At 38.2% G+C, this 23,876-nt stretch overlaps 1 protein-coding gene across 4 annotated transcripts in view; it reads right to left on the reverse strand.

The window, feature by feature from the left end:
- SPAG6 (sperm associated antigen 6) overlaps positions 1-23,876 on the reverse strand; it is a 49,727-nt gene that overhangs the window by 15,619 nt on the left and 10,232 nt on the right. For 2 of the 4 annotated variants that reach the window (XR_010069807.1, XM_063324672.1), the window contains exons 3-10: positions 22,220-22,386; positions 18,480-18,663; positions 11,622-11,827; positions 10,564-10,737; positions 7,969-8,121; positions 5,401-5,592; positions 4,088-4,204; positions 1,158-1,303 (exon numbers count right to left, since the gene is read on the reverse strand). Coding sequence is in view for 3 of the 4 variants with exons in the window: in XM_063324672.1 (XP_063180742.1) it covers positions 1,158-1,303; positions 4,088-4,204; positions 5,401-5,592; positions 7,969-8,121; positions 10,564-10,737; positions 11,622-11,827; positions 18,480-18,663; positions 22,220-22,386 (1,339 nt within the window). In the remaining variant the exon portion in view is untranslated. Of the gene's footprint in view, positions 1-1,157; positions 1,304-3,567; positions 4,038-4,087; positions 4,205-5,400; positions 5,593-7,968; positions 8,122-10,563; positions 10,738-11,621; positions 11,828-18,479; positions 18,664-22,219; positions 22,387-22,475; positions 22,598-23,876 lie in introns of those variants that run through there. The other 2 variants (XM_063324673.1, XM_063324674.1) reach the window with 2 other exon arrangements.

The raw sequence follows: 23,876 nt of genomic DNA on the forward strand, positions 1-23,876 counted from the left end.
CCAACATCAGGCAGTAGCACAAAGAGGCAAGCAGGAGATGCTCGAAGGGGCCCTTTTCTTTATTACATCCCAGCCTACATGACTAACCTTGTTTCATTTACGGGGGGGGGGGGGGGGGGGGAAGCTGTAACAAAGAAACATTAATTATATCCAGAAAAGCGCAAGCAAATGTCCTTTTTCCCTCTGAAGTATTTGCTGCAGAATAAAGTGTCTTTATGATTTTGCTTTTACCCATTTGACAGCCACTGGCTTTTCCTTGTGGAGACAAACAGGGCTTCATTTTGCGTGACTTAGTTTGCAGCTACTATTAGCTGAAGAACTCTGTTGCTATAATTAAAATTGATGATGCAGATTTTCAGAGCCTGTAGAGGGAGTGCACGAGTACAACATCCTTTTGATGTGTTGATGGAGTGAAGGACTGGTAAATGGATATCTAGAATCTAGGAGGGCATTTCTCTCATTATTACAATTTAGGATGGTGACATTTTGACTGTAAGCTATTTAATAGTGTTTCTGTATTCATTAAGGGCAAAGTTCAACTTGGTGCAGACAGCTGGTGTATGGTCCTTTTATATAACACTTAAGCCTCGTGATGAGGCTGGGGGAGGAAGGGCAGCTGTGGGCAGAGCAACTGTGCAGGAGAGCCTCTGGACCCTCTGTACATCAGAGGAAGTTTCAAAGGAGCCTCTGAATACACTAGTTCAGACAGGCTCTTAGGGAAGTGAAGGATGCAACAAAAGATTCACCAATACCTGTATTTTGGAGCCTGAGTAATCCATAAATAAGTTACCAAGATAAACTACATTTCCCACAGACGTTCATTAATATGAGAGCGGTTGTGCCAAAACCTCAGAGTCTGTCTGGGTAGTGCAGGACTGACTTTGCTTCCCAGTTTCCTGCAAGAGCCTGATTATTTGGCCTTAGTTTACAGACAAAGAAATTTGATTCCAAAAGCAATAAGAAAAGAGAAAGTGTTCAAAAGTATGTCTAGCAGTTGTGTTACCACTGGGGCAGTTAACCAAAGTTATGCTGTTTTATTAAAACCAAAATTCATGTAGAAGTTAAATTAGTATTTTAAATCCTTTTTTTGTGTTGTTCCTATGAAAAACATCTAACAATGTTGTAAGTATGAATATTTAAAATTTCATTTTCCCTACCTTACTATTTCCTCTGGATAGCAACTGTTAATAGTGTTGATATATTCCTGAAGAAGTGACCCAGGTTCTGCTTTTATTTCTTGGACCTTTTTAAGTCCGCCAGTTGTTACAAAGAGACGACGTGCTTTACTGTCATGTGGTAACACCTACACAGAAAAGTACATTAAAAAAAAGATTTTCTTTTAAAGGAATCTCTATGCTACTAGGCTCGAATATTGCTTATCTGTTTTTAATTCAGAGGACAGATATAATGGAACATCAGAGGTGCAACATCTGTAATGACTACTGTAGTTTAACACCCAGTTGTACAGGAAAAAAATCATAAACCAGCCTTTTATGGTTATAAGATAATTTAACATGTATGTTAATATATAACATATATAAAAATAATGAATTTAATATTTATCTTTACGTAAATAATATTTCTTGAATTATTCCTATGGAGACAATAAGATTGTGGAGATTAAATAGATAATAAAAACAGAACACTAGCATGGAATAACAGCAGCATCTGTTCCACTTAAACCAAGTTATTCAGGTCTTTTATGTCAATTCCCACAGTTTAATTGTAGAGCAGAATTTTATATCGCTATAATGATCTAGTATAGATTAGTGCACGAAAACAATACTGAGAATTTTTGCAAGTGAACAATGCAGCCTTGAAGCATTACATGCTACTATTAAATTCCTAGATATTAAAATCCTACAACACACTGTGTAGCCATGAAAGCCTTTAACAAACACACACACACACGAACACACACACAAAGCAAAAATGTGAAGTTTCTGCAGCCAAGGGGGATGAGAAGCAGAAATGATCAGACAATACATCGCTCCCTGAGTGATGCCAATATGCAGCTCTGTCCAGAGGACGAGGGGGGGGAAAGGAGGGGGGGACGGGGGGGCTGGGCCAGGCGAGGCAGAATGACAGCATGTAGTCCATAGGCCCACAGGGCTGCAATAATATTTAAAAAAAAAAAAAAAAAAAAAGGTTGGGGGCAGGGGGAGATAATGCAAGACGTCTTGCTGCATCTATAACAAAACCAGATGGGTTTAAAACCAACTCTGGGAGTTTCATACTATGGGGGCAGAAGCATTTTGTAAGCCTTCACACTGGTCAGACAAATCAAGCCATAAATTTGACTGTATCTCAGTGTAAAACAAGAGCCTCGGAGGAGGAAGGGATTGCCTAAAAGGATGAAGGAAAAGAAGGATGAGATTTCTGCCATGCACATAGGCAAACAGCCTTCATTTCTCTGGTCCCTCTAGGCTGTACAAAATCAATAGACAGGTAAGGAAAAAACAGGGGAGCAGAGAGGCTTCTCCCTATTATATGCTCCATAGAAGCGCCAGGAACAACTGTGATTGTTTCGTTGTGGGAACTGCAAAGACGGCTGTTTCCATGTATCTCCCACAATAAGAACTGCCAAGTAGGAACTAGCAAGGAGACAGGATATGGCCCTTTCCCTGCCTTTCTCCTCCACACTGTGACTCCCAGGCTGGATAAGACAGCAGAAAACTCTCTTGGAAGAGGCCTTGACGACAGACAGCACCTCTGAGACACACTCCCTTCCCCCAGTTCAAACCTAGACAGCACAGAATTGCACAGACCCTGAAAAGGAGAATGCTAAAACGACAGAGTCCAGCACCAAGAACGGATAGCATCCCACTCTGAAGCACAGCTCAGAAATAAGGCTTTTACTGTGCTATAAATAAGCCCACAGAAGTAATATGCCACAGCTCTAAGAATAGGAAATTCCCAGGCTATGGTACAGGAGAGAGAAATGCTTTTACTGCAGAGAACTTAATTTTAAATGTATACTTCAGAAGAGCAAATGCCAGACAAGTATAGTTTTATACAACGTTGGAAAAGAAGAAAAACAAAACAAAACAAAAGATCAGCTGATATGAAGGGTAAAAAACCACTTCAACAGCAAACAACATTCAAATCTATACACTGGGTAACCAATTACTATGCATTCAGCTCATTAATAGCTCCAGTCAGCACACAGAAGCAAACGGCACTGGATGCTGTGCAAATCTCCAATCTTTGTACAGACTTAGCAAGAAGACAGGACAAACCTAAGTGTGGCAATGTAATCACGAATCTGCACTACAAATAGTAGTGCTTCCAGACCTGTGATAATCAGAACTGAATACCAAGAGTGTTTTACTTGGCCATTTCCAGAAAGAACATCTCGCCAAAACAGCCTGGTACCCCCTGCTAGCAGATTACACTGCAGGGTATTACACAAAAGAGAGTCTATAGTTGAGCAGGATTCCCAACAGCTGGTGAACATTGCAGACACTGGAAATCTCCTGAATAGTTAGCAATTACTTAAATAATTTGAAATATTTTGATTAAATTGTGTCACTTCTTACATGCTGTGCTCAAATCAAAAAGGTAATTAACAACAAACACTTTCAAATTTTGAGAGGGATGAGAAAAGATTTGGGATTTTTGCACTTATTTAATTGAGACTGAAAATTAATGAGGCTAAAAGTGGTGAAGCCTTTATACTCTATATACTCTATGTAAAATACCTGATTTAAGTCACTCCTGTACAGACAGCTTGTACTTTATCTAAAACAGATGCGACCGGGATTTATGTGATACATTGGCTCAGTGAAAATATTTGCACATGAGTTAATATTGCACTTAATCTCAAGAGGCAAGGAAGAAAAAAACACCTTGCTTATAAGCAACCGTTTTCCCAGTTTTAGGATGAATTATGGCAGGTTCCAGATGAAGCAGTATCCAGCTTTATCAGGCAAAAGAACAGGATGCTCCAAACTGCTTCTGCATGGGATGCTTGAGGATCCTGAGAAAATGACTGAGACCTTGAGAGAGACTTCATCTTTGGAAAGATAGCTTCCTTGCTAAATGGAAAACAATTAACGTGTTACTCATCAAGAGTGCCTTTTCTTACCTTACTAAACTGCCCAACAATATGTTTCATAATATTGGGAGGGGCATCATGCAGCAATGGTTCAAGTGCTGGGAGATACGTGCATTTCTGAAGGATGCTCTTTAAGGCTCTTTTGGTCTATTGAAATGCAAAATAAAATTTCTCCGGTAAGACATCAATGAAAACAACAAGAATTCATGTTACATATCACTGAAGTCTGATCAAAGAAGCAAATTGATCAGAATTCTGAAAGACCATTTTCTGAATAAAAACTATTATGTCTATCAGGTCACCTAATGAAGAATCAATTTTCTACTTAGATTTATTAAGCCTCCAAACCTACAGTGCATCATATTATTATGTTATCTACTGTCAAAGTAATGGCAATTTTCCTTTGACTACAATGGAAGCAGGAGCAGACCCTTTAAGTAAATTGAAGTCCTGTAATACAATATGAAAGCTAAATCAAAACATATTTTAAAATACTGTATTTTAGAAGTGGCTTACTAGGACAGTCTGCTGGTCTGGGAGAGCAAAGTGCACTACCATCCAGTCAGGGTGGAAAAGAGAGTGAAACAGTTGTACATCGGTGCTTAGTTTCTGAAAACAGACTCAATGGTGACTGTTTACGAGCAGTAATGACCTTCTTGGGTAGGATTACAGGTACAGCTAATTTGGCCTGGATATTTTGGCGACCACTCAAAATGGCTGTACAGAAGGTATTTTACAGACCTGGAATGTTATACTTTAGTGGAATGTCCAGAAACATAGTACAACATGGGAGACTGTATCCTGTCACATTGTACTCTTCAGTTGGTTCACTTACTGTCGCCCAAAAATACACTTTACCAAACTGCAGCTCTACTAGCTCCCACATAAGGAAGGCCCTAAATATGAAGACCTGCATGTTTGCAGAGTTTTGAGTATTTGTTACAGTTTTATTATAATAACAACATGTAAGCAAATCTACTACAAGGACTATAACATTTTGTACAAGAGCTTATACTTCAAAAAAAAAAGTAGACAATTAGAAATTAGTCATTCACAAGAAATTACAGTATTTATGAGTGTATGCAACTCTGATCTAAAATGGGAAGAAAATAAGGGACTAGATTGCTGCGTCTGTACCATATGATGTGGTATGCACCATACACACACCCGTTAGGACCAGCCAGTCCTAATAAAAGACATGCAGCCTTTGAACAGCCTACATCCGGGAAATCTGTGACTCAATGAACATCAATAAAAGCACATACCATTCAGTAGTTTTTAAGCGCTTATACCTGTTGATTACAATAAATATCTCACACTGCAGATACTACAAAAATACTTGCTTTCATTTGAAGATCTTCTGAACTGCGTGTGTCCATATACATAGCAAGGAGCGTAGGTAGCACGTTTGCTACTGCAACAGCCCGTGCGTGCTCAGGAGTATGTCTTCCAACCTGTCCCAAGGCCCAAGCAGCTGCTGCCTTAATATGATCTTCGTGTTCTTCTATCAAACAGGCACACAGTGGTGGTATTCCCTACAGCATCAATCAAAAGCACAACCTTTACAAATCTATACCAGGGAAGGAAAACTTGAAATTGATACAGATTGTTAGAAAATGTTTCTCTGTTTAGATTCTTTTTCTAAAATAAGCTATAAGAGAACACATGCTAGTGGTGTCATATTTTTACAACATCATGACTAGCAAGAATTTTGAATAAATCTTAATAAATCTAGTTAAAGAAAGAGAGAAACAGATTCAGTGTTCTAAATCAGAAGGCAGTTTGAACTAACACAAATTTAAGGGATAAAAGGAATACATGACACAATTCAGGCTGTACTAAGAGTAAAGGCTTCAGTTTTGTCAGGCTGAAAATAAAAGAATTTGAGTGTTTATGAGTCTATGAAATCAGTTTAAGAACAGAAGAGCTCAGTCATTCTTTTTTTTTTTTTTTAATCCACAACACTAAATTTCAATTTATCAATCTCTTCTGGAGTCCAGTAATTCATGTTTGACTCATCCAATCACTTCCAGAAAGATTTCAACTCTTGATTTGAAGACATCAAGAGATGGAAAATACCTTACTCACATCCAGCTGTTACTGAAGTTCTTGTGGTTCAGGGTCACAGTCTTTATTCTTTCTCCACAGGACTATGGAGCTACTTAGTAGCTTGTATTTTATGCCAGGATACTTCAATAGGAATCATTTCATGCTACTTTAGGTAAGGCAAGGCTACTAAACTTCTAACTAGAAAACCTTTTTCTCCATCCCATGGATCTTTTTTGCCTTTTCTGCACACTCTTCGGGGGTTTCTCAAGATTTTTTTCAAATACAGAGAACAGAACTATATGCACTCGTACTACAGATCGATGAGCTGCTTTTTCCTTCTTTTTCCCAATAACGCTTCATCTTCCACTCTTTAATACTGCAAAGGACTGAATTGTCTTTTTTTCTATTTTTGCCACTGCACTGCAGCAGAAGACCACAATGAAGTGTTTGTCCAGTATGACCCCAAAAATAATTTTTCAAAATTCATCCTTTCCAGGATACAGTACCGCAGAATGGAGTTATCACTTTACATCATAACATCGTACATATGTAACTGCATGTGGTTATGCCACAGTGCATTTCTTTCAAATGGTTCCAGTATACCACACCAGGTCCCTCAGCACTATGTACCATTCCACAAGCTTAGTCTCCCCTGAAGCAATTTTTTTTTTTTTTACATGGGTTATGGGTTTATTGCGTTTCTTTTGTAGATCATTCATTAAAATATTTTATTTTGAGTGAGTTTGCACAGTTCCCTATGAAATCTCTCATTGTGCTCCCATCCAGTGAGGGTAGCAACCATATGGTAGCAACTCTTCAAAAATTTATTGCTTAGGTGCTTCCACATAAACTTAATCCTGGATTCATCCCACTTAATGTCAAGCACTCAACAGCAAGAGCATATTTGCTCGAGGCATCCCTGAAAGTGGAGAGACAGAGATGCATCCAGAGAAGAAGGGCCTCTGGAGAAGGCAAGGAAAAAGTGTCTATTTCTCTAGTTTTCAAACACAGAAGAGCATTTTTTTTGATCGCTCCTACCTTCCCTGCACACTTACTGATGTTCTGTTGTAGCAATTTCCATTTTTAACTTGTATTCCTACTAGAAGATATTTCTGTTCCTCTCTTTTTATTGTTTCATTGTTTCCACTCATACGGTATATTTTAAATGAGTGTGAAAATGGGCCAAAAATGCTCAGTGAAATTACTTTCTTCTTCCTGTCATTAGTTAGCATTATTCACATCAGAATATTATGTCAGGCACTAATTTCACCTATTGCAAATTCTCTCCCTTCTATATCATTGCCCAGCAGAATTTATTTAAACCTGAAAATGTATAGCTTATCTCATTTGAAACGTCACTTGCACAACTCAATCAAACTATACTACATTAGGAACGGAGGTCTTTTCAAGTCTGAAGATTTCTGTTGCCAGACTGCTCTAGCAGTACTAGCAGAATCATGATAGTGCAATGAAGAATGTGCCATTAAACATTCTTGTTTCAAAAAGAGTTTTGATGTAGCCACAAATATGTGTTTTAAGAGGAAACAGACCATAGAAATTCACTGACTTATTTTCTGTACCCGTGCAATTGCAACATAGAAAAATCATGTACCATAATACAAATCGATGTTCACAAACTAATCCAGGACATTTTATCAAAGGTTCAACTTCATAAAGACACACTTTGATCAGGTTACCACATAATTTCAGCCACAGCAAGCAGCAATGTTAGGAGAAAGTGCATTTGTCAACAGCAAGTATATAATTCTGTCACCAAATACATTCTCTGCCTATGTTAATCTGTATCTCTTTCTCAGAATACCACTGAAGAATTATAGGAAGACGGCAAAGTGATAGCTAACCTTGGAGACAATCACTGCCATTGACAGGTTCTCCGAATGAGCTGCTACGTAACCAAGCATCATGATGCCAGGCAGTCTGACAGTCCCTCTGCAGCTGCCAATACAATCAATCACAGCAGCAACTCCACCTGCATTTACTATAAGCTGTGAAAGCTGAAAAGATAAACAGAAGAGATCAGATACTGTATAGTATCAACAGGCATAAAGCACTACATTAGAAAAGTCTTTAAACATATTGCTCCTGATTTATAAATAAAGCTGGAATAAGAGTGATGTACCATACAGACTATTGGGCGCTAAGGGCAGCATGAAGTTCTCAGGAATGAAGCTGGTTTGCTACTCTGTTGTTGATTTACTTTACTGCAAGGAAATCAGGACTCTGGATTCTTGACGCTTTATAGCATGGAATGACACATTCTCAATTCCTTTAGTACACTGAAGAATCATGCAAATGACCGCCTAATACATGAATGCCCCTGAAGACACACCTACTGAGCCAGATATTCTTTCATACTAGTGCCCACTCATTACCAAGCCAACATGGTATGTTCTGCACAAGGAGAGCAGGAAAGGCCCACTCCTCCTCTCACCTGCATTCTAGATAACTCTGCGGCATAAAAGCCTTTGTGGATCCCCCTGCTGAGGCACGAAGCCAAAGACAGCTGTCACGGATGCACAAAACCAACTTGGACTACATTGTCCTGCCAAGTTAGGGTATTCTGAGGGAAGTGTCCAGGGAACACACTGGATGGACAATGGAGTTTGCCCCAGAATGTCAAATAATACAGCCTTGCTTATAAATGATAATCATGTCCACAGTGTATGATGTTTGCTGTGTGTCTCAAGCAATGTAACATCTTTCTTTCCAAAAGGTATCACTTCTCACATCACTTGAGGGACAGCAGTAGTATATGTATGATATCAACAGTGCGTGGAAATTCAAATAATTTCATATTATGATTGTTTTCTTCTGTCTTGTTAGGTATATCACATTTGTCCCAAAGATTCCAAAGCAAAAAGAAACATGTTCTTAAAAGTCGAAATCAAAGGAACAAAACCAATGCATGTGGATTTCCAGTCCAGTTGATTTATATAAACATAAAATCCACTGTTGCCTTAGAGCCTTTGAAAGGGGATGGTTTTTTTCGTTAAACAGCTAGACGAAATGTAAAGTTATTACCCAGGAAAAACTGTCCACATGATTGGGAACTGCAGTCAGTGATGACCAAGTCCTACGCCTGGGCAGAGCCACGTACACAGAGCTCCTGCACAGACACACTCCCCCGTGCTGTGAGCCTCAGGCCCCGCTGCAAGTCCCCCAGATCCTGACCTTCACATGAATTTTACTGCATATGCAGATAGAGAGCTGAGATCCAAAAGCCACAACGCTCACCTGACTGACACAGCCAACTCCTCTAGAAATAGCGTTGGCCGATCTGTCTCTGCTGCAACACGTGTTGCTTGAATAGAGTTGCTCAGAGATGGACAGAGATCACTGTCACTCTGAAGTCGAATGTGGACTGTGACTTCCCACTGGGAGTCACCCAGATACTTCCTACAGCTCCTCTGGAGAGCTGCTAGACTGGCCAATTCCCCTTGTGTGGAGGGTCCTGTGCTCTCAGCTCTTCTGACTGAACCTGCAGGCTTGCGAGTTTGGCCTTTGGCTTCCAACTCTAGTGCCCCCCGCTTTGATGATGATTTCTTCACTTTTTGGAGAAAGTGAAGTTGCATTGCTCATTAGGTGCAGAGAGAAAGCAGGAAATGTCGCAAGCCTGCAACCTCTAATCACCAGCAGCTTCAAGATTAGCGGGCTGAAGAAACAGCACAATATTCATGTTTAAACACTTCTCAGTTGTTAAGCTAGTATCATGATTTTGAAATGGCTGCGCTCAGCATTAGAGTGTTCCACAAATACATTGCTTGTATTTAATTACAGAATCATATTTAGAAACTTTTAATTATCTGTATGGTCTGACAGATTAACCTAGTTATAATTATTTGGTTTTTCTATTTATTTTGTATTGACTTTGCCAAACATCCCCACCTTCCTGCGTCAATTATTGGCAAAAACACTGCAAATGCTGAGACTCAAATTACAAGCTCAAGCTAATAAAAGAAACTACCATCAGTTTAATAATACAATAAGAGAATTTTTGACCTTCACTGGCATTGGAAAAATAATTAAAATGTGATCCCAGCACTCCAGAAGATCTTTTTAAAAGACACGCCATCTCTTATTGTTATAGGATGATCTTGTCATTTATTAGCTGGTATCATGACTTCTGTGAGGCTTTTCTCATGATATTTTTAGTATCTAGGACTGACAATACCGTCAGCCTAAAACTCTTTCTCTGTGCAGATATTTTATGGAATGAAGTAGCTAGGTATACATTATATGATTCCCAGTTTCCTAACCCAATTCATATTCAATACACATCTCATAATATCAGCAAGCATTTCCATATTTTTCCAATGAACATGCCAAACAGCTATTTGCCCTCCCTTTCGAAAAGCAAATGACAGAATAATCCTGTATTTTATTTAAAGTGTAAAATCTAATGATATGACCTTGTATTTGCATTTTCAAGGTTTTACCTCAGGCGTATGCTTTGCTATCTCTCTAATTAAAGTTGCACCATTTTTCTTGACATATTCATCTGAGTCCTTCAGGCATGTGAGCACAACTGGGAAAATTTCTGCTTCAACCACCAACTCTGCAAGATCCACGGAATGCTTTGCTATTTGGCTTAGAGCTGACAGCACCTGACGCTAGTAAATAAAAATTGTTATAAAATCAATAGTATACAAACATCCCACAACACACGCTCCTCCTGCACACAAAAATCTATTGCACCAAGGAAAACAAAGCAGGATAGGGAAAACAATTACAGCTATTTTACAATTCACTGAGTCAATTCATGCACGAATATAATGGCACAGAACATTCGCTGGTTCCTGAATAAAAGTTTCTCCTTTGTTTTATCCCATTCAAGCTTGCTATGTATTAAAAAAGAAAATACATATACACCATTTAAAACTATAATTTTAAATTTATTGAAAACTACAGAAAGTATCTTTAGTTGCATAAATTTGGTCTGTCAGACCTTATATTAAAGAATTTTTATCTATTTGTTTGAAGTGGCATTTTTACGTTGTCTTCTGTTTCTGTTAGAGTAAGACTAAAAAATCAATTGGATTAAGAAACAATTTTTTTGTCCATTAAACTCTAGCGATTAAACCTTCGACAACATCTACTCACATCAGATAGTACATTCTAAAATACAATAATACATTTAATATTAACCAGTTTATAGTATAATCTTAAGTATGCAAAACCTTTTTTGTAACTGAATGGTGCAAATTTTATCTATGAAAAATATCTGTTGTATTCTTCGTACGCTATTTAATTCTAAAAAAAAATGTATACGATTCACTTTAAGTATTAGTTTAGCTGTTCCTCACAGAGCGGCAGTTTTTATCCAGTAGCTAAATCTGTGAATATGTTCAGAACTCTTCGTCACTAACTAGGTAGTTACATTTTGTTAACGCCTAAAACAAGAGCTTCCTAAATAAATATGCACATCAGTGTCTTTGCTTCAATATCAAGTAATGACTGGTATAATGGAGATTTTAAAAATAATTTTTAAATGTACCTTCAGTTTAGCATCAGGGTTCAGGATCATCTGAGCTAAGTGAGCGATAGCTCCTGCATCCACTACTGTCTGTGCTAACTCTGGAGAATGCTTTGAAATATCACTGAGAGTTGAAGCAGCAATCCTTTTCAAAGCAATTTCTGGCTCCTGGATACAGAGCACTAAAAGAGGAACAGCTCCTGCATCCACCACAGCTTGTGACAGTTCTGTAGGTCCAAGGAAAGTAATTAAGTGAGTATGGGTGACTGACCCTTGTGCAAGCCATTTTTCACCCTGACAGATACAGCAAAGGAAAAAGGGGAGGGTGTAGTTCACTGTCTCGACATCTGCATTTCAAATCAGCCCTCCTGGTTTCATAAACCGTGTGGACCAATCCACAACTGAAAAGAATGCAGGTCAATAGATGGACCCCCATTTACATGCACACATTTGAGGTAGATTAGGCTGAAATGGTTTGTTATTCTGTTTTCTTTTTCTTTTTTTAAAGTAAGCAGATGTCAGCTGTTTAAACCCCGGCTATTCTACGCTGATCAATAGGAAAGCATTTTATGCATGGCTAACAACAACACAGAAAGCCAAAGTACCAAAATTTTACCAACCACCTAATTAGAGAGCATTTTACCCTCTTTAAATGATAAGCAGATATTAGCATAGATCAAATGCCAAAAACAGAAATACAAAAAACATACAGAAAAGATTTATCTTACATAAAAGACTGGAAAAATGGAACTTGCTGATCGAAACTACGTTTTGCTACTATACATGGGACAAGACAGAATTTATACTTTAATGACGTGAAAATGTTATCATACACAATTACACAAATGAGAAATATCATCAGTGGGATATTGTGTGTCTGAGATCAGTACAATATCATTAACTAACTGCACCTTAAATAAAAAAGAAAAAAAATAATAATCTGAGCATATGATTAGCTGACACGGACAAAAGTTACACTATTAGAAATTCATTAGTTCTCTCTGTGTACGTAGCATTAATCACAATCCTGAAATAAGAATTACTGGATATCAGAAGCAAAATTTATACTATAACCAAGCTGTGCTATTTTAAAATAGTATTGAAAAAGTGGTAAAAATCATGGGGGATTCAATAATCTATTAGATTCCTAGTTCAGTTTTGCTACACCTTATTATGCATATCCATTATTATCTTTAACATTTATCTTGACTTACAGTACCATGGCAACATATGGCTGTTGTATTTCAAGACTCTAACTTAGCTTTTGATTTATAGTCCATCCATGAAGAGATTTTCATACTAAGAAAAATATAGCATACTTCATTAAATATACATAGACTAATATAGTTTTTCATGAAATCTGTAAGTCATGTCATCATTACGTTGTTAATATCCAAATAATGTCCCTGACCAGATTTGTTTTCAATTAGTGAATTATAGCCACACACTCCAATACATGTGATAAGTCAAATATTTACACTGTATGTTATTTTATGATATATTTTAAACAAATTATAAATATTACCTCACAAAATTATAATAAATAATGCGGTAATTTTTAAACTAATACAAAATTAACCCTTCAAGGTTCACTTTTCAAATAACTATTTGACTGAAAATGCAGAGTGTGCACCCTCCAAATACACACAAATAATAAGATGTCAACAAAATGCTGAAATGCTGCCAAATGCTATATCTGCAATTTTACGAATTTGAAGTGAAATGTACCTGAAACATATCTGAAACAAAACCTGAAAACTAGCCAATCAATATAAGCTACATTCGGGTTTTCATGGAAGAAGCCACACTTGTATTCTTCAAATTGTATTTTGATGCTGTACACTGACCAAGTGGAATACATCATGAACTACTGACCAACGGTCCAGATTAAACCATCTGAATGTGCCTCAAAAGCAACTTCAGAGCCTCAACTCAATTGCCTACAGTCTGCCAAGGAGATGCTAGTATCAGGAAAATCATGTCAAGAGGTACAGAACAGAACTAGAAGAATGGGTTTCTTTGATGCCTTATGAGCTGAAATCATGAAGTTCAAGTAGGGAGAGAAAGAGAAATACTTTAAGGTCACAGCTGTGCCCAGGCATGCAAAAGTAACCACAAAAGTTATTTTAAAAGAGCAAACTAAATCTGATTCAATTTAGATCAGCTCTTGCTGTTAGAAGTCTGATATCATTTAAATACTGATGTTTGCTGTTTGTCATGGTTAATTAAATGGTTGTTCTTCCAGTGGTGTTTATAAGGTTCATGGCTAATAACTTACCACATGGAGGGCTGGACCATGTGTCAAAAGACAGTCAAGCAGTAAATGGACTTTCAGAAAAACAGGGAAGTCGAAACAAGGACAAAAGAAAATTTACATCTTCCCATTACATTCCCCTGCAAACTCAGCCCAAAACTATGACTTTAAGAATTGATTCTATGATAATTGCAGTTCTTTTTTTCTCAAAAAGAGGCTCAATTAACCTTCCCACTTGGTAGAACGTCTTTAATTCAGACGATACACCAAAGAATTAATGAAATTTTGCTGTCCAATTACAAAACACAGACAGAAGTGAAAAAAAAAAAGGCTGAGAAAGAATTAAAAGAGAAAACACAGTTGTCAAGAAGAAATTTTTTTTAAAAAAATATTCAGTCAAAGAAATTAAAAAGGATGGAACAAATTACAAAAATACTTTTCTGAACACAGTGCCAAGACTGTGTTATCTGGGCAAAGACAAGATCAATAGTCAAAGAGGAGAAAGCAGAGAAAAACTACTTTATAAATCTCATGTAAGTCCATAGAAAGTTTTGAAAACCCTGGGCTTGGAACTTCTGTTTGGGTTACGAAGCAAGGAACCTGCCCAACTACATGATGATAAAGTAAGACTTCTCCTGACATGAGGGAAAGTAGGAAATGTTATTCTACTTTCAGAGGCAAGAGAACTAGGACCCAAAACCCACCATAAATTAGTTGCTTTGGTCCAGAACAACGTGAGGAAGATTTTAGCAGAGGGAGATACGGCAGACATGAAGACAGACTCACATGGAGGTAAAAGAAAGACTGATAAAGAAAGACTTTGGAGCTTAAGAAGTTGCTAGTACAACTAGTAGTTGTACCAGAGTTGCACTGATTTGTCTCAACACAAAAGTATTCATCAGGGACTAAGAAATTAATTTAAAGTAAGTTGAGGCCTAGTCATGAGTTTATGTGATCAAGAAGAGTGGAAAGTGAACGAAGAGGAGTCAATAAGATCCTGACTACATACCCACTGAAATCAATAGGAAGTCTTATATGATTGATCTAAAGGGGCCTAAAGTGTTACACAAAAAAAAAAAAAATCCATAACAACATTAACATATTGGCAATAATAGTATAGATAAAAAGATTAGGGAGAAAAGATGAAGGTGAGAAAGTGAATATGCAGGGTAGTCCCAAGAGAAGGAAAATCACTTGGGAACAAATGCCATATTCACATAGTGGAAGGCAGCAGCAAAACCTTCTTTGCTTGGAAGCAAATGCAAGTTTCAGTCCAGACCAGGGTTCTCAAACAGACCCAGCTGTGGTGGCAGGTGTGTCCGCAGGAAATAACAGGTTTTGACCAAAACAGCCACCAATACTGTATTTTTCTGAGGACTGTGTGATCATTTAATGGACACAATTGGACACATAGGAAGACTCTAATCCCCACAAGTAGTCCAAAGGCTGCACTTCAAAATCCCAAGTTTACACAGACCACTACGACCACAGCACTAAAGATGTCACGGTAACCAGTGAGAAAAGCTTTCATCATACTTAATGACCTGGGTCATTAAGCATGGGACAAGCTTAGATCCCGGAATAAGAAAAAGTTACTGCTAGACTCAAATCACTGAAGATCTGAGCAACCTGGCCTAGCCTTTGAGCAGGAAGCTTGACTAGAGACCTCCCGAGGTCCTTTCTGAGCTGAGCCATCCTATGATCCTAAGAGCACCACTGTATGACAGAAAATGAGTGTACCTCCACTCTCAGTAATACGCTTAAGTAGAAATAGTGCTGTTTATTTTTGTTTTCCTACCAATTTACAATATGCTGAAGCAGGTATGAGACAACTAATAAATTACACCTTTTATGTAGGCAAAGCAAAGGGAAAGCTAAGTTATCTGCATATCTCAAACATAAGAATTTTGCATTTTAAAAGTAACTGAATATGGTATAAGTAAAAATTTACAAAATAATTTTAATGGACTTGAAGGTATCTTGATGGTATTTGAAACACTTCATACTTCAAACACAAATAGTAGAAGTAATACAGTAGAAATAATGAATGGCAAAATTACAGCATACTGATCTGTATACTTTAAGATCAGTGTCTGAAATTCAGCTCAAAGGGATCTTCAAGAGAGAGCAGAACTGCAAGAGCTGTTCCTAAATTTTGGAGTTTGACCTGGTGAGATTTCTAGTGTCTTGAAATCTCATGAGATATCCGTCTTGATCTAAAATCTCACAGGCCTTCTGGAAACATCTGTTCACAGAAGAACTGCATTTTAAGAGACTGTTGTATGAAGACAGTAGTAAACTTGCTAACCAGAAAATGTGTTCATCAGGAAAAAAATGAAGTCTTGATTTCTCAAAATTGAAGTCTTTTCATGGGAACATGCACCACGGTTCCTAGAGAGCAGCTTTACCAGGTCATGGATGGAATTTCTGATTAAAAGCAGACAGACCCTCCCATTGCAAACAGTTATCGCCTAATGCTGGGAGCCTTTGCTTGTATTCAGGGAAACAGAGGTTCACATCCTGCCTAAGACAGATCAGGACTTTAATCTGTCTCCCACATACATCCCAGACATATGCCCTAATTATTGAACCATTCTTGCTGGGGGCAAATAAGCCTCCCTACCTCCCAGTCTTTTCAGGACAGAAAAAAAATCTTGTCTTAATGTTGTCCCAGTTTGGAACCGAAACAATTTTTGAAACTGAAAAACCTTTTGTGGGTGGGGAAAACCCTTTCACACCCAACTCTAAAAATAGAGTTTAAGCTGCAATATGTGTGCACATGCAGTCAATGACAGAAAATCACAACTGCCAAATTTTATCGTGTGAGTCTAATCCAGAGTTTCTTGAACAGTGAACACCAGATGTTGATAAGAAAAGGTCCATCTATCTTTGTATCCCATCTCCAACAATATCCTGTTGCAAAGGCATGCTTGTAGGAGTGTAAGAAACACACCATGCACAGAGTGATCTTTCTTCAGTATAACTCCTCTACTTTCAGTAATCATTTTAGAGACTTCCTGTGGCTGTGCTATAGAGGAAGGTAAATCCCCCAAATTAGCCATAACTGGGCAGAGGAAGAACGATTTTTTTTCAGGGATTTTTTGGGTTTTATTTTGCTTGCTGGTTTGTTGTTTTGTTTGGTTTTTTTAAATTGATTACATCTAGTGATCTGCCTACACCCTGATGCTTGCAGCTTGGTAGCACTTGCAATCTCAACCTAGTTTCTGAAAATGCCGTTCAAATAAATAATTCTTGATTGTGGAATAAAAATTTGTACAAGGAGTTTGTTGTCTTCAATACCCCCACATCATCTCTATCTTTGCAGACAATGTCATCACAGAGTGAACTGGATCACCCTAAAGATCAGCCAGCGTTCACGCAATGAATAGCACGAAGGGCAATTGAGGTGAGTCAATATTGATTTACTGACATAACAAAACTACAGAAATGTTTATGTTAAGAGTAACACAGACAGACACACACTTACACCGCACACATTTATACAAAGGAACACTTTCAAATGACACTTAAGCAAATATCTTTCAGATGGAAGCAACAATTATTTTCAACCAAAGGTGGGACTCAGACCCGATGACCAAACGATAAAAGATCTTCAGTACGTAAAGGTGCCCCCAAAATTAATCTGTTCCCCAGAAAAAGTAGTGTTAGGAAGGTGCTGACGACTTCGGAGTCTGTCCCGGTAAGTTAACCCTCTCTCTAAGCGGCAAGAGGAAATCCCCCATGATTTCCACACTCCGGCACTCCACATATTAAAAAAAGAAAAAAGGAAATAACTTCCAAATTCAGTCTATGTACATTTTAAAGCCAAAACTGAATATAAATGCATGTGTTAATGTTGTGATCCTAGAAAAATTTTAACTTTAAACAATATGAACACAAGCCATTTTTCCCACCCTTTCCATACAGCAGTCTCTTCCCTCTGTTCTTTGGTTCATAGCTCTAAACTTTTACTTGAACTATATAAATAGCGGGTAAAAGAATTACCAGACACATGGATCAGCTTTTAAATAGGAACATGACACTGCCAGTGAGTTATACAACTGCTTGTGAGACAGCAGTGAACTGCTCGATATCGGATACCTAGGATCTATTCCTGACCCTCGGAGACGAGTGTGGTCTACTGGCTCATGATAATAGAGTCAGTGCAATGCATTTGGCACATTTATCCCGCAGGCATTGCTATCAGCTGAATGAAACTTGGTTCTGCCTAGGCCTCTCCATTTTACTACGTGTATAAAATAACAACTAATGTCGAGCAAAAGAAACTTTGTTCCACAGTAACAGTTATGCAATACATAAAGATTCTGAAATTTCTTCATGAAGGAGAATAAAACAAGAGTGTTGTTTCCTGGCCACAGGCCCAATGCATCTCCTCTTAGAGCACCTCTCATAACTGGGCACTGCTGGTGTCGGATATGCCAGTTTCCCACTAAAGGTATAGCGCTATCGGACTGCTATAGAGCAGGTTTTTATCCAAATTTAAGATTTGATAACAATATCAAAGAAAAAGCATCTTGTTCTATTTATGAACATTACAATAATGCAATTCATTATAACTCTCACATAGCATTAAGCTGAAAGATAACACATGTGAAACCTGTTACCTGAATTGTGCTGGGCAATATACCCTAGTGCCCAAGATGCAGCTTCTTTGACTCCAGGGTCAAAATCTTCCAAACAAATCACAAGCATTTCCAGTGCTCCACACTGAACTATTGCCTGAGCTAGCTGTGGAGAATGTTTACCAACTGCTCTCAGCACAAATGCAGCTGCTTTCTTGTAGAAACGCTATACAAATTAGGGAGAAGAAAAAAAAAAGCTTTTACTAACATTAAGTAGTTCAAAGCATAATACAGTACAGACATGCATAAATTAGACTGTTTTAATAGCAGCAATATCTCATACAGATCCAAATCAGGACCACCAGACGTCACAAAAACAATGAACTTACAGTCCTTCTTTGAGACAGCTCATGATCTAAAATTTGCAGTAAGTGCATAAACAAACAGAAAAAATGAGAGGGCTAAGAGGATATGGGGAAAAGATAATAGTCTAGATAAATCTGTTTGTTTAAGTGAGTAGTGAACGATAAGAGCTGCAAAAACAATAGCTCTTAACATATTTAACCAGATTACACAGGTTATGCAGGGCAAGGTCCTAAAATAATTCTACCCATCTGTGACACTTGCAAGGTTTCACAATTTCTAATGTATATACCCTCGCAACATCTCTATGAGAAAACATTGTTTACATTTACAAACAGGAAACTGAGACACAGAGAATTAGATCTAACAAAAGGGTTTAGGATCTGAATCCTGAAATGCCTAAATACTGCCTAAGACCACAGCTAAGTTCCTGAAAACCCATCCCACCAAACACCCAACACTGGATGACCCTCGGTTTTGACCAGGCAGCCTGCAATTTTACTCCTGCCCGTGTCCAGAAACAGCTCACTTGCAACAGGACTAAGCACCTTGGCACCTCTGTCATAAATTCAAGCAAAATCCAAGCACTTGTCTCAGTTCTACTCATCTCCCTCAGCGTTGGGCCAAATACATGTTTTGAGCATATATGTAACGTATGATGCTCCACACATCATGGGGTCCCGTGTAAACACTAATGGTGGTTGTAGCTTCTCCTAAAAGCACACGATGTTCCCCTCAAAAGTCACATTTGAGTCTCTTCCTGCAGTTTCATAATTATCATTGGGATGTGGAAACTGAAGATTAAATTTCTTCCCCTGCCTTACACGGTTTCAAAATCCAGAGCCCAGTTAAAGCACTCTGGCCAGAGGCAACTGTGTTGGGAGAAAAGGCAGTTCCCCTCCCTCATGAAGCCACTGTGCAGCAATGAGTGCAAGATTCATTGGGACACAAGCAATCTACTGCTACATCCACTTGCCCGGAGTATGCTCTCCAGCCTGGAAGTTGACAAATCATCCCTATGGACAAGCTTTAGAAGGCTCTCCCTCTATGTGCCAGCTGGCTTTAATCTCATTCCAAGATGCTTGATTCTCCCCTGCTCTGCACAGGGAGCCTAGGCATTTCATGCTGACAGATTCCTACCATCAGTGTACCCAAAACTTCAACAATAGAAAGCCCACATCCCTTTTGGATCGAGTCCAGAGAAACAAAGAACCACGTGAGTGCTTTTGTGCATCCTGTGAGGTGCCCAAACATCTTCAAAAGTCTGATCTAAAACACTAAGGTATGGCAACAGAGGAATATCTGCAACGGCTCCACAAAAAGTGAAACGGACCTGGGCACACTTCCTGGCCCTGAGGGGAAGTGACAGGGCACACCACGTCCATCCTCTTCCCTCAACGCACCATGGCCTCATCCATACTACTGGAAACTGTCCCTGCCTTGTGCTACCCCCTGGACCATGTCCAGGCATTGACAAGTAGTTTGATGGTCGGCTTTGGCTAAAACCACATCAGAGAGCACATTAACAATTAAAGAGCACAGTCATCTTCCAGTGCTCAAACACATGCCCTGACCCTCCCTAGCTTACCAGTACTGATATAACTCCTTAATGCCAAAAACCCGAGTGTTCTAAGTTAAGGCCTACAAGCAGGTACATTAAACATAATTTACAAGCAAAGCATTAAACATCATTTAGGGGGAACAAAAGTTAAGGGAAACAGTACAGACAAACAGTCAAATCCCTAGCTAATGCAAGTTTTGCTGAACTCAGTGGAGCTATAGTTGTGTATATCTCTGTGCAAATATAGGTATGTTATTTCTGTTAAGTAATTATGCTCCTGGCAAAGAAAACCACTTATTTGTTTTTATGATTCAAAACATATTTATTTACAAACAAACTGTATTCACAGGCACAGTCAGAACACACTGTAAAATTGAATTTTGCTCCATTTAATTGACAAAACATTGATCAGGGATGTGACCCTGTAACTGTTCTCCATAAATCAGGAGAACCAGTATTTATGGTGTGCTCAAAGAATCTCCTCCTTAAATATAGATGTTGATACACAAAGAGGGAGTGGAATGGAAACCGGGGCGGGGGGGGTGTGTGCTATGGGAAGTAACAAACTGCATGCATTGCTAAACTCTGCATGAACTGGATAATGAGTTTCCTTCACTTGCCCTCAGTCACCAAGGCATAGTAGGCTTTCCATGACCTCACACTAATCTTGCTGCTGCCCAAGTGATTCTGAATTACAGCCATCTCGATGTAACGACAGCACGGGCAGTAACATGGAAGAGATAAATCAGGGTACTCAAGCTAATTTAGTGAGGGCTTTGAGTTGTAGCAAGGGGGCGGTTTCCAATTCAAAAATAGAGGATGAAGAGTTTCATTCCCCTTCTTCCCTCAAAAATAGAAATAAAAGGACCAAAATGGTTATAAATTTGTCTAACTAAAACCTTAACTTTCTTTCCATGCTATAGCAGTATCTTGACATCTAGGTTTTTCTTTGGCTTTTTTTTTTTTCTAAAGATTAATGATATAGGCAATGACCAGATATGCACACAAAAAATCTGCAATGAGGACTTACATCTATGTTTTCCTCAAAAGATTGAAAATGAAAACATATAGTTTTCCAAATTATATTTCCATTGAAATCCTACTTCCCCTAAATCTAATAAATCAAAACTGCAACCTAAGTATGGCTGCAATATCAATGCACTTAACTCTCAGATGTCTCTTTCTTTTTCTGGTTATTAGGAACTTATTTGAAAGCATTTCTGTTAATCTAGGTTAGGATCACTGGAATATCAAAGCTGGAATACATGCAAAACCTGAAGAAAAATTGCAAGAGGGGAGAAAAAGAGACCACCAGATTTATTTGCATTGCAATTGTGAAAACAATTTTTGTTGTTGTTTTTTTTGACAAATATCAAGATGAAAATCCTTTGGTGTATTTTCCTGTGTCAGTGGTTTGATATTTCTCATGCTACAAATTTCCAAAAGGCTACATTTGTAGATATTAAATATTTCATTGCACAAGTTCAAGTTTTAATATGTATTTTACAATTGTTTGGTATTATTGACAAATCCTAGTCAATTATCACTACAGCTTTCAAATAGTCTTATGTTTAAAGAGGGACCTTTTATAAAGGATCACTCAACAGTTCAAAAACATAGCAGCGCCACAGACAGATTATTTTCTACAGTGCACTAAAAGGTAAGATGATATTTTAAAGTCAAACTTAGGCACACAGTACGCATTGATCTCTCAGGAGTTCAAACATACATACTGTCTCTGACTTCAGTACGTTTATTGCGATATTAGAATAACAGCAGATAGCTGATAGAGAAAGATTTCTCTTTCCCTGTGCAATAGTTAAAAAAAAAATTACTTAAGAAAACAATGATGCCTTACATTCTGCTCAGACAATGAACACACGAGATGTGGAAGAATGTTTCCCTTCACGACTGCCTCTGCCAGGGCATCGTTATAATTGGCAAGTCTCCCAAGAGCCAAAGCAGCAGTCTGTTGAATAGTTGGGACGACATCCAGCAAAAGAGGTCTCAGCAAAGACAGTACACCTGAGTTACACCAGGAAGAGAAAAGCCCACTTGGTAAGCAGGAATTTTTCTAAATATTTGCCTTAATTCATAAAAACCTATTAAATTACTCTTCCAGGTACTAAGAACTTGTAGGAAATCCAGGTGTTCCTCTGAAACGAAGTCGGCACTTGGATAGCACTGCTGATGCATAGCAATGTTTCTGCCCACTTTGCATAGGTACAAAACACTTCTGAAATATAAAAAAAATGTTAAATGTAGAAATAAGCTTCTTCAAACATCTATAAAATACATGTGTGAAAGCATAAACAAGAAAATAAGATATATCCAAACATATATAAAATGCATGTGTTAAAGTATGCACAGGAAACTCCATCTGAAGGTCCTGGTGAGCTGACATTGGCATGTCACTCACCATCTCAGCAGAACATCTACGTTGAATTATACCAAATTACATTCCATCTATTATAAGCAATGATTGATTTGGGGACAATATCCATTATCTATTACGCTCCAGATAGACGAGTTGAAGACTTCCTTATCATGTTATTATTTATGATATATTTCACTGATAAGTCCAGAGTGTATGAGTTAAACGTGAAATAATACAAAAGTCCATTCTCTAGGGTACTCTTAAAATATACACTTGAAATTATAGGTAAGGAAGGCAGCTGTGACAGCTTAAGAAAGTCCTTACATAGATAAACATTTGGCTACAAAAAAGGAAGTCGGAGGACTAAACTTTCCATTCTTGTAGCAGGAGGGAGGAGGTCACAGTGCAGTGCCATTCACTATTCATCTATGATCTGGAACAGGGCGTGAACAGTGAGGTGAGACTTTGCTGATGACTCACAGTTACTCCAGGTAGTACCAAGGAGGGAAACTGTACAGAACTAGAGACTGAATGACTGGGTAACAAAATGCCAAGTGAAATGGAACGTATATGGGAAAGCCAATTCCAACCTTGCATATGCAGTGATGGACCCCAAAGAGATCACTACCACCCAGGAGAAAGATCTCGATGTTAGAACAGACACTTCCATGGAGATACCAGCTCATTGCTCAGTAGCAGAAAAGAAGCTTTACCCACAGAAGTATACAGAGTGCTCAGGATTATTTGGAAAGGAATAGTGGCCAAAGCAGAGACCATCACTATGTTACTGTACAAATCTATCCTGCATTTAATACCCTCCCCTAAAATAGAATGGTAAAAGATTCAGTGAAAGGCAACAAGGATAATCAAAGATGATGATCTGTATGTCAAAGCTCTTCCTACAGTTAATCTACGATTCTTCAATAGGGATATAAATGAGATCCACAAGGTTACATAAAAAAATATGATTTGTACGGTCTGGGAAGGGAAAATTACTTGTATTGCGATTCTTCAAAAGTGTTGTCCCTGTACCAGCCAGCTGCACAGATTAATACTTCTAAGCTTTATACCTCAGCCAGAAGGCAATGCTCTCTGAAGATGGAAAAGTGCTACAGCAGAACACCAAACACTCCAGGCT

The sequence above is a fragment of the Chroicocephalus ridibundus genome, chromosome 2 (assembly GCF_963924245.1).
Source record: "Chroicocephalus ridibundus chromosome 2, bChrRid1.1, whole genome shotgun sequence".
NCBI classification, from domain to species: domain Eukaryota; kingdom Metazoa; phylum Chordata; class Aves; order Charadriiformes; family Laridae; genus Chroicocephalus; species Chroicocephalus ridibundus.